This window comes from Melanostigma gelatinosum (genome assembly GCF_949748355.1).
Source record: "Melanostigma gelatinosum genome assembly, chromosome: 6".
In the NCBI taxonomy this organism is placed as follows: domain Eukaryota; kingdom Metazoa; phylum Chordata; class Actinopteri; order Perciformes; family Zoarcidae; genus Melanostigma; species Melanostigma gelatinosum.
In genome coordinates, this window is record NC_136639.1 from 11,103,947 (window position 1) to 11,115,192 (window position 11,246).

General features: G+C 43.1%; 1 protein-coding gene across 1 annotated transcript; it reads left to right on the forward strand.

The window, feature by feature from the left end:
- The first annotated feature begins 52 nt into the window (after positions 1-52).
- Positions 53-8,664, forward strand: LOC306778418 (TBC1 domain family member 10A-like). The gene is made up of 9 exons (XM_079269909.1): positions 53-756; positions 2,148-2,247; positions 3,375-3,482; positions 3,669-3,775; positions 3,867-3,981; positions 4,635-4,700; positions 5,193-5,382; positions 5,466-5,620; positions 6,412-8,664. Exons 1-9 carry the CDS (start codon positions 575-577, stop codon positions 7,051-7,053), a joined length of 1,665 nt encoding a protein of 554 aa, XP_079126035.1. The 5' UTR covers positions 53-574; the 3' UTR covers positions 7,054-8,664.
- The last annotated feature ends 2,582 nt before the right edge of the window (positions 8,665-11,246 follow it).

Here is an 11,246-nt window from a genome sequence, read left to right on the forward strand (position 1 = left end):
ACACTAGATTTACTTTCTAAGGCAGCCACTAGGGGTACCTGTACCAACCCCGGACTGAAGACTTGGTCGAGACTAAATCTGTCCAGCTCACTCTGGATGACGGGACAGCGAGTCAAGACGTCCTGATAAACTAGTTTGTTTACCATCCAGCAGAGTTAGTTCATGTCTAACTCTGAAATACAAGCTGACAATACCGGGTTAGTCTGTTGAAGGTAGGATCGTCATAACAATAGTTGTGCATTGTGTTGAGCACTAGCTTTTTCAGGCTAATTTTACGTTAGCAGCCTACCATTAGCTAGCTAATGTTAAATCGGAAAAAAGCGTTAAAGTTTACCTTGCTAGCTTAACGCTTAACCTATTTGATGTGTGGCCTGACGGTTAAAAGCGTAGCGGTGCATAACATTTATAGACGGAACAATAGTTGGGGAAGTTTTAACTCGCGTCCAAGAATCATGGCGTCGATGCGGTTGAGCTCGACAACATCTGCAGAGGAGCAGGTCTGACTTTGGGCTGTCAACATTAGCTCCGCTGACGTTAGCTATCCTGGCTAGCCAGCTAGCTCTCTCTTGCTACCATGGCCAGAATAGAGAACGGCCGTCAATCGTTCGACACGATGAGCATCCGGACTATCGGCAGCAGTCGCATGGACGATGAAAACTCGTTGGGATCAGACTCGGAGATCAACGGATTCACCAGCGACAGACAAACAGATAAATATGGATTCATTGGTGGGGCACAGCAGCACACGGAGGAATCGTAAGTGTCTCGCAACTCCTGCCAGTGTCGTCTCATCTAAATTATATAAAAACTGCAAACTCGATTATGTTTTATTCCACTTCAGATAAAGTGCAGAAAATGGTCAAAATGTAGCAGTTAATCTACCTGTGATTACACCCCACAAATGACGTTTAGTGCGTGTCTTCTGCACGACAGAGCTCGCGACCAGCTGCGTGGCACAATGTCCTGTTTATGCCCAGTGTTTGCCTCACCCAATATGTCAAATATGAAAGCTGGAGGCAAGCAGATTAAGACAACATGTAGCATGTTTTTATCTTCATTCCGTCATGTAAACAACTTTTTCATAGATTTTTTTTTTTTCTTTTTTGTGTGTGTGTAGGAAAAGCTGAAGAACAATTCACACTATGCTGTTTTGTTATTTGATTGCCTTTGAGACAAGTTGCACTTGTTTTTTTGTGTTTTTCTTAAGAAGGCCTCTCTTTCTTCCCTTTTTCACTGGGGCCTTAAACCCACAGCACTGAAATAGTGGAAGGAGTGAGTGTAAGTTGTGCCAAGCACTGGTTGGCTGGGAGCTTCCTGTTTTCTGGAGTTTTGGCAGACTAGGAGCCACAGTTCTGGTGCCCCGTTACTGGAGGGCCTCTTTTGGCTCACCGTTTTATAGGTGGTCACAAATCCAGGCTTTAACTTACACTGTGTGGCAGTGATTTGAAGGTAACTCATCATTGCTTAAGGTCTTTAGAAGCTGAAGCTGGAGAATAACATATTGTTGTACTGATCCCCAACATATCGCCTACAACGTTTCTTCTTCTTTTTTAACTGTAAGAGGGCTTTCCCAAGTTTGACAAAGCTTTCTTTGAAGATGTTTGAACCCTACGATTACAGGCTTGTGTTGATGAGATAATGACATACCCGAGTAAAGCATCAGACCTCATTCATAATGTAGGTTAAACTTGCCTACGCTTTCTTTTTCTGCTTGAGAATGTTATGTGCGGTCCCTTAAGTTTTTTGAAGTTAAATTACATCATAAAACAGTCAAATCCTGCAGATCTTTGAGGTCTAACAGGCTTTGCCATTAAATTGACTAGATCTGAGTTTGTGTCTTTTATAGTCTCCTCAAAACAAGGTGCGTAGCTTACTGACTGCATACGAGCAATGGCCATCCATGCAGATCTGATGATACACTCAGAAAGATATATTGGGGATTTGTTTTGTTTGTTTTTGTCACACCCTCCCAACACACCGCCTATTTATGTTCGGCCAATTCAAAAGTTTATTTCAGACTTTCCCTTTATTTTATATTACACTGGCTGTTTCCTCAGCTGTTGTTCAGTCTCATTTGGTTTAATGTTGAATAAATGTGACAAGATATGAACCTTATCTTCCCTTCCTTTCCTCCATTGCGTCCCCAGAGCTCAGGATTTACACCCACAGGTGCTCAGGCAAAGGGAGGTGAAGTGGCTGGACATGCTCAGCCACTGGGATAAGTGGATGATCAAGAGATTCAATAAGGTCAGCACCAAGTATTAACTCGATAACACAAAATGTCAAATGTCACATTGGTATGTTTCGTAGCCATGTGGTTAGGCCAGACCTGAGTTTGTGCTTTTGTTCTTCTTGTTTTAAAACCTTTTTGAAAGCCAATATCTCAGCTTGACACCCACTGTGTCCATGCTGCAAAACTATCAATCCTGAGTAGTTTGTATACATGACATATTACTAGCAGCTTCACTTGCCTAACTGGTTCTGCGTGAGACACTCAGAAATTCAGCACTGAGCTGCAATTTCACCTTGTTTCCATGAGTCAGTAGCAGGGCAGGACACAACCCATCCCTTTAACGCCCCAAGTGACAAATTGACAGTCTCAGATTCAGGGTGGGGCCGTGGTGACCTCCTATGAGACAGACAACCATGTAATAAAGTTGCTGTGAGGATAAAATATAGCTCTACTCAAATGCAAGGGGCAGTTTTTCCTCACAGGAAGAAGAAACGGGTTTGTTTGAGTTGCAAGACCCTGTCAAATACCTGACTAGGTCAGAGTGTCTGATCCCTTATTGTGCTCTCTTCGTTCATCATAATGTTACAGCTCACCCTCCTTAGGGAAGTGTGCAAGCTTCATATCAGAATAGAAAAACAATAGAATCCAGAAATTGTAATGCAACTCAAACCAACACCAGTGTTCGTTCAACCAATCTATTGCGTCAAAGGTGGCCTGTGACTCTATATGACAGATTATAGCTTCACTGCTACTTTGACACCCTGCCCAAGTTATGCTTGAGGTATTCTAATACATTGTATTTGTGCACCACTGTACACAGTAAGTACGTTACATAGATTGGGTCTATTAAGGCCACTACATTCCTCCTCAGATACAATGCCAGGCATTGTTAATGTTATTGTTTCCAGTTAATCTTGGTGAATTTTGTCAATAGGCATTTTTCACAGTAATGCAGTGACTCAGTGTCTTGAACAGATAATGTGTATTCAAGAAAAGGAACCGATACCAAGTGATGGGTCCAGTGCTTTTCCCACAGACTGTACATACAGCACCAGCCTTTCTTGACTTGTGACAAGCCATTGTCCCACTAGTTTCCTTCTCTATGCTGCTTTATTGGGTGATTTGTTTCTCTGTGGCTCAGGTGAGGCTGCGGTGCCAGAAAGGAATCCCTCCTGCTCTCCGAGGCCGTGCATGGCTCTACCTGTCGGGAGGGAAGGTGAAGAAAGAGCAGAACCAAGGAAAGTTTCAGGTCAGAGAGATTTCTGTTTCACTTCCATCTGTGCAGCTTCTTCCATGCTGTACTTGGGCTCTCTTCTTCTTCACATTTCTTTAGAAATTGCTGCTGAAACTGTGGGTTACGTCTTTGGTTGAGAACCCTGAATTGTTAGTGTGTAATAAAGAGATCTCACTGTGTGTCCTCTGTGTGTGTTGTCAGGAGCTGGATAGCCAGCCCGGAGACCCCAAATGGGTAGATGTGATCGAGAAAGACCTCCATCGACAGTTTCCTTTCCACGAGATGTTTGTGTCTCGGGGAGGACACGGGTACGCTGTCTGAACATGATGTGACATTACAGACTGGGATTGATGCCACGACCCTGTTTTGATTGAGTATTGGTGTTTTGACGCTCCGCAGGCAGCAGGACCTGTTCCGTGTTCTTAAAGCCTACACTCTGTACAGACCAGAGGAGGGATACTGCCAGGCTCAGGCCCCCATCGCTGCTGTGTTGCTTATGCACATGCCTGCTGAGGTACAGCCCTCCACCACAGACGCCGTATAAACTACTGTGTACTGAAGTTTATTTGTTGTAAGGCTTGTTAATATCTTGGTCTTTGAAAGAAAAATCCAACCCTGAATCGAAATCACACGTTGTTTTTTGTTCATTACATTTTACAGCTCTGTCGTAATTCATGGCCTCAGACAAGTCTATTTTAATCTGAACAGCACAGAGACGGACTGTACAGATGATGTCATCTGGAGATAAATCTTGGCGCTGCTCAAGAGACTGAATACTAGTTAGAACATCATGACTCTAGTCATGGTGACCTTTTTGGGCTGTAGATGTCGGTTTTCTAATTCACAGCCATAAAACTCAGATAAATGTCTGAAGTTGTGCAAACCCCGGACATTTTAGGTTAGCATTCCCAGCTTCGTTGTTGAGGTTTGTGACCCACATTAGTGGTAGTGTTTGTAGTAACGTCACTGTTCTTGTCTTTAAAGTGTTCACATTATTTTGCCTTTCAGCTGTATGTTATGCCACGTATCCAAAGTGCTTCATTATAAGTGGCTAGATAAGTTAACATTTCCAGTATGAGCCTGCTTTCCTTGTGAGCATGCAGAAATGTCCTGTGAAACTAACGCTTCTACTGGGTTTCCTGACGTCATCTGTATTTGTTTCCACAGGATGCCTTCTGGGGGCTGGTCCAAATCTGTGAGAAGTACCTTCCTGGCTACTACAGTCCTGGCCTGGTAAGATTGAGACGCATACAAGCATGCACGATGACATCACCAGGTGTTGGAAAGGAATAGAGAGAGAGAGAGACTAATACATCATCTGACTTTGCTGTTACAACAACTATGATCCAGATTAACTAGCTGGGCTTTGGCTACGATTACAGTAAAACTGTGATGCATTTTGTTGTTGCAGTGGTCACAGTGTCTCGCTGATGAAACTAATAGGCGTTGTCAGTCTTGTCGGACCATAATTTATGATTGCATCACAACACAAGTAAACAATCTTGCGAGATACATTTTTCCTGTTGATCACTGTTCAGCGTTATTGTTTTCTTACCATGTAATTCATTTAAAATGGAAACGAGACTTATTAATTGTGTTTCCAGCAACGTGAAGCATTTGGACTGCTTGAATATCCCCATGCATATCAGGTTTCAGCCCCGACAATAGAGAGTACAATGGCTTTTGTTTTCTCTGTTAATGCTTTCCTACCTGTGTCTCTTTCAGGAAGCTATACAGCTAGATGGAGAGATCCTGTTTGCTCTGCTGCGACGCATCTCCCCGCTAGCCTTCCGCCATCTGGAGAAACACAAGATTGACCCCATCCTCTACATGACGGAGTGGTTCATGTGTGCCTTCTCCAGGACGCTGCCCTGGGCCTCTGTGCTGCGTGTCTGGGACATGTTCCTCTGTGACGGTAACGACGGCTCGTTGCAGTGAGACCAGATGTTGTAGGTAGAACTTCTTCACACTGGTCCCTGACTCTTCTCCCTCTCCCAGGAGTGAAGATAATCCTTCGGGTGGGTTTGGTGCTTCTGAAGTGCATGCTGGGGAGCCGGGAGAAGCTGAAGGCCTGCCAGGGCCAGTATGAAACCATGGAGCTTCTCAGGGCCATAGAGCCTCGATACATGCAGGAGGGCTTCCTGGTCCGAGAGGTAACGGCAGAGGGGCAGCAACATGGTGCCCTGACGAGGGAGACGAGTCTTAAACCAGAATGCATGTGTGCAAGTGCCTTGTTGGGAAACATTCACCCTGCTTAATTGTCCATGCATGAAATTCTCAATCTCCACCAGGTGCAGGAGGAGTTAAATTAGTTGAATCTATCAAAACACTGAAAGAATTATGTCACACAAGGGCTGGTCTATATAGGCTGGGCCATGCATATTGATTTCTTCAGTTGTTGTGGGTCTATTCACTCATATAAACAACCTAAATACAGTAAGTGTTGTCGATTAGTTCATCGATGATATTTTGCCTTATATTTTGTCCATTTTTGTTAACGTCGTCTACTACAGAGTCACATTCCACTGCCATAATCATTTAAAGATGTGGAGTGTTGTGGCGGTCATGAACACTGGGTGCTCAGACATGCAGCCATGGAAACAGTAGAGACTCTTGAGAGCGTGAATTGAAGTGATACAGAGACAAATTGACCCGAGCGCTGGCTGCTCAGTGTCTGGTCCCTGTGCCAAGCGCTCTGTCCAGGCTAACAATACCACCTCTTATACGAAGGCTTGTCTTGTCTGTGGGCGACCATGCAGCCTTGAGGCCCTTTGGCATTCACTGCAAAAGTTCACATTTTTAACACGTGGAAGGAACTGTATTGCTGTATTTTCCAGCAAATAGGCTGGTCTTTTCCCCGCACAGTTCCTTTGAAAATGATTTATACATTGAACATGAAATTGACTCCAGCTATGACCTAATGACGCGTCTCTTCCTGTCGCAGATTCTGGAGGTGCCGGTGACGGCGCGACACGTGGAAAGGGAGAACCACACCCAGCTGAAGCACTGGAAGAAGAGCCACGGAGAGCTGAATTTCAAATCCCCCCCGAGGATGCACGGAGCTCGAATCATCATGTTGTCCGAGCCGTTAAGACGCCAGGACCTGCAGCAGAACCCCACCATTGTACTTGAGGTGCCTCCGCCCAAGCTCAAGAAGGAGGAAAAGAAAAGCAGCATGAAGAAGAGGATCAGCATTAAGAAATCCCAGCCTATTCTGGAGATCCCTAATCCATACTCTCTTCTCAGTGACGTTCCACCGCCCCCGTCAGATCCACCAGCTCCTCCAGTCAGCAACGAGACACCGGAGACTGTGCCAGAATCTGTTCCACAGACTGTTCCACAGACTGTACCAGAGACTGTACCAGAGACTGTACCAGAGACTGTGCCAGAGACTGTGCCAGAGACTGTACCAGAGACTGTACCAGAGACTGTGCCAGAGACTGTGCCAGAGACTGTACCAGAGACTGAAACAGACCCATCTCATCAGCAGCAAGCGCCTCCTACAGACCTTCCCTGTGCCAAAGAATCTCTTCTTAAGCGATCCACACAAAGCCTTAGCAGCACAGAGCAGGATACATACCTGTAGCTCTACAGCAGTCAGCGTGCGTGTGTGTGTGTGTGTGTGTGTGTGTGTGTGTGTCAACGGCGCACCAGCACCCTTCAGCCAACGACCAGCCAGCCATGCCAAGGTCTATTATTCTAATGTTGGACTGTTTAGTATTCATTTATTCATTTTAGACACCGTTTTGCCAATCACATTGCTGTGATACACTAAGCATCACGGCGACGTGTACAACTACTTTGATGCTTCCGCCGTTTCTTCATGTCAAGCTGATGTTAACTCCTGTTGATGCTGTTGTTCAGACCTTAAGTATTCTGTCTGCAAGAGAGACGTGTTACTGAGTCATTGGGAGCAAAGTCATGTCGTCATAGCAGTGTGCTTTCAAGTTTAAAATGGGACTTAAAGAACAATGAGGGGCCACAGCTCATTCAGCTTTTCTATACATTTCCACTCAAATTCAACACTATTCAATTCATTAGTCGTACTGTGCAGAAGGCGGATGTAAATTGTCCAACTCCATGCTTTTCAACTTCTTAAGCCATTATCTTTCACTCAGCGTTTTGTTCACTAGAGGGCAGCCTGGCAGAGGTTTCCGCTGTTACATTCCCCGTTGGTCACAGCAGGGATGGGATCCCTTTAAGGATTCACTAACTTTGGGAGGTACAACTCTGAGATTGAGCTTCTGTTTTTGTGTTGTTGTTTTTTCCAGTAAGGGAGCTTGTGCATTTCATGTTTTTTTGTTCTGAAATTTGAATTGACCCACGAGAACGAGTCACACGACACTGTGTTCATGCACGTCTTTTCCTACGACCCTTATTTAATGGACAGTTTAAGCAGGACGTTTGTCGTTTGTGCATACCCTGCTAGTGCACAAATGGTCACTTTGGTTTTGTTTTTTCCAGAGTCTGTAGAATATATGTGATTTAACTCCCAATATTCACTGTGCCAGGCACTTGCAGACACTTTAGAGCAGCGGTAACTCCCGTTACTCTGGCAGCAGAGAGGAGCACACTGGACATTCCTCACTGGACGACACAGTCCTGCCTTGTTAAAAGCTTATCAGTCTGAAAGCTGTCTGTTGCCAAATGCAATTCTGTATAATGTGTGTATTTGTGCATGCGTTTCCTGTGACAGCGAGCGAGTGCAAATCACCTAATTGTGCTGACCTTCCTCTTGGCTTTGCTCAAATATCCAGTTAGAGCCAAGAAGATCTTGTTGGGTCTTTTTTTTATATATATATATATATATTATGCTAGAAGTTCCAAAGCAGATCAAGACGGTTGTTTTGAGATGACCTGCAAACGCTACATGTGACCAGGCGTGCTCTGTTTGAACAGCCAAGAGGGAGCAAATGATTTCATTGGGATTGGGTCTTTGGGATATTTGTAGCATTTCTCTTTTTGAAAACCTGGCTCTTTTGTTTGCAAACTATGTAGACATGCAGGGGTGGGGAGGCTTTTCTCTTTTTCTTTTTTTCAAAGCATATTGGACAATCCTTTTTTTGTGACGGCCCAAGTCTGTTTTCTAACTTTCATCACAATGATACAAAGTAAAGGGAGTTTTGACAAGCTTGAGCGCACATGTGTAAGATGTGTTTTTGTATATGATTAATATAAAGAAAAGTCTGCTAAACAATGCACGTGTTGGGTCAGTTATAACAAGCAGAGTGGTTGAAGAGGATACCACGTTTACAAGCAGCCACTTGCCCCTCTGCAGTAGTGTTTTAGTTGCTTGTATTACACACCTCACATTTTGCTGATGTTATGTTTTAATTGAATGCTCATTGTGTAGATACATGTAAAATAACAATTTGTTTTGTAATGAAATCTATTTTTCAATGTATAATGCTATATTTTATGCAGCAGTTACATAAACTGAGGACACGTCTCTAAATAATTTGAGGTGTAGGACAATGTTACTCTAAAGATGGATTGGTATTATTTTATCATTCGGATTATTAAAGAGATGTTTGACAACCATGGGGCAGTATGCATCATCATGAGTTTAAACTTTACAAATAAATCTTTATTCCCGCCATCATAAATCCTTTTCTTATTTTGCCTGTTTTAATTGATGACCATACGTTGGTTAAATATTTAGTTTTTACCACCAGATGGAGCTCCAGAGTTGCCCCTTTGAGTTAAGCAGTGGTTTATGTGCTTGGTGCTGTGGCACCCTGGGGCGTCATAACGAAGGGCCTGCGGTTCCCTGAGAAGAAGATAAATCACGGTTTTAAAACTTGTGAAAGACGTGCAGTAAGTTCACAGCTACGGTCGGTGACGGCCTTCAAACAGATCTCTAGAAATACATTTAAACAATTAGCATACAATTAGCATAATTTCTTTTTAGATTTTTTCATCATTGTTTATATCAGAATCAGCTTTATTGGCCATGTTTGCAAATACTTACACGGAATTTGGCTCCGGTTTCTCGCAACGTACATACACAGAAATAGACAAATGGAAGACGAGGACAACAAAATAGAGCAACGGTAAGCATAAACATTTAGCTGCTATGTACACATATAAATATATATAACAATATATTGTTGAAATGGAGATAAAAGTGCAATGGTGCAGAGTACAAGGATGCTTGAATAAATATGGAAAGATCACAGGATACTTTATGTAAATGAGGGAATATATATATATATATATTACAGCACAGCAACATATTTCTTAGAATAACCTATTCATTAATATAGTAAATGGACTGCATTTACATAGTGTTTTATTGAGAGCACTTTACAATTTTCCTCTCGTTCATCCTTTCACACACATCGATGTCAGCGAGCTACCAAGCAAGGTGCTGACACACATTCTACATCACTGTTATTTGTTATGTTAGGTTTTTGACATAAATTATTATAACTACGCACATGCATACTTGCACAGGTGCTGTGTGTGTGTGTGCGCATGGGGGTGCCATGATTTATAGGAATAGTTTAACATTTGGGGAAATGTGGTTATTTGTTGTCTTGCTGAAAGTTAGAGGAGAAGATTGACTCTTGGCCACCTCTATGTTTGTGCAGTAAATATGAAGCTACAACCAGCAGCCAGTTAGCTTAGCTTAGCACAAAGACTGGGAATGCCAGTCTAATTGACATGTGATATCTTGGTTGTTTAATTTATTCAAAATAAATAGGATATGTGCTGGAAAATGTTTTGGTCTATAAGTGGGCTTTAGTGGTGCTGATGGAGCTGTTCCCATTCCCAGTCTTTATATTAAGCTAAGCTAACTGCTGCTTACCCCCCCCCTGTAGCTACATATTTAGCATACGTATAAGAGTGATATCAATCTTCTCATGTCACTCTGCAAAAAGAAGAAAAAAATAGATTCAGTATATTTCCCAAAGATGTGAAACCTTTCCTTGAAACTAATTCAAACAGTGGTTACCAAAGTGGGGTCTGGGATTTCAGGGCTTTCTAAATATATGATGATTAGTCAAATGTCTCTACCACTGTTAGTATAATGATGGAATTTAGACTCTGCAGTGATCAACTTTGTAATTCTGCACTGTCAAATCTATCACCTCAGATAGTACATAGTACAACATCTTATCAAATGGGAGTCTATGGTCTGGTATATATTGCAAATGAAAAAAAAGATAGTGAAGTCACTGTAGTGTATCTAGTCATGACACAAATATTTGACCTTTCTACTCTTAAGGCTATTTCTTCAGCTACAACCCCCCCCCCCCCCCCCCCCGCCCGCCCCCCGCCCAAAGAGGTCATTCCTGGTCTCTCTCCTCGTTTAGACTAATAACAGGTTGCTATTATTTTCTTAATTCACTGTTTGAACTGCCGACTGCCTCGTTTCTCCACCTTGAGGTGTGAGATATTTTAAGGTTTTTTGCCTCGGGCTTGAAAGGGTTCATTGCAAATCGCTACCTTGATGACCTCAGAAAGCCCGCTAACTGGTTTCTAATCGTCCAGCAAGGCGTGAGCTGCAGCTGTTGACCTCTGGTCACAAGGGACTCAGAGTGATTACAAGAGACGGCAGCCAGTTGCACATGATGTGGGAATAATTGTCTTTACAATTACCATTTGTTCTATATGATCAGTCTAACTGCAGGTAGGTCAGGTGTGTGTACATATGATACTTATCCATTCTGTCATTATGGACCGTTATGGAATCTGTTGATGTTAGCTCACACGAGGCAAAGCAACAGTTAATGGTCTAGGTCTCAGAGGAATGCATGCACCGTCACGCTTTCC

Bases quoted from the DNA above. Each gene is read 5' to 3' on its own strand.
- LOC306778418 (XM_079269909.1), top strand. From the start codon at position 575: ATGGCCAGAATAGAGAACGGCCGTCAATCGTTCGACACGATGAGCATC. The intron at 3,982-4,634 runs GTACAGCCCTCC...TTGTTTCCACAG, and splicing joins TTATGCACATGCCTGCTGAG to GATGCCTTCTGGGGGCTGGT. The intron at 5,383-5,465 runs GTAACGACGGCT...TCCCTCTCCCAG, and splicing joins GGACATGTTCCTCTGTGACG to GAGTGAAGATAATCCTTCGG.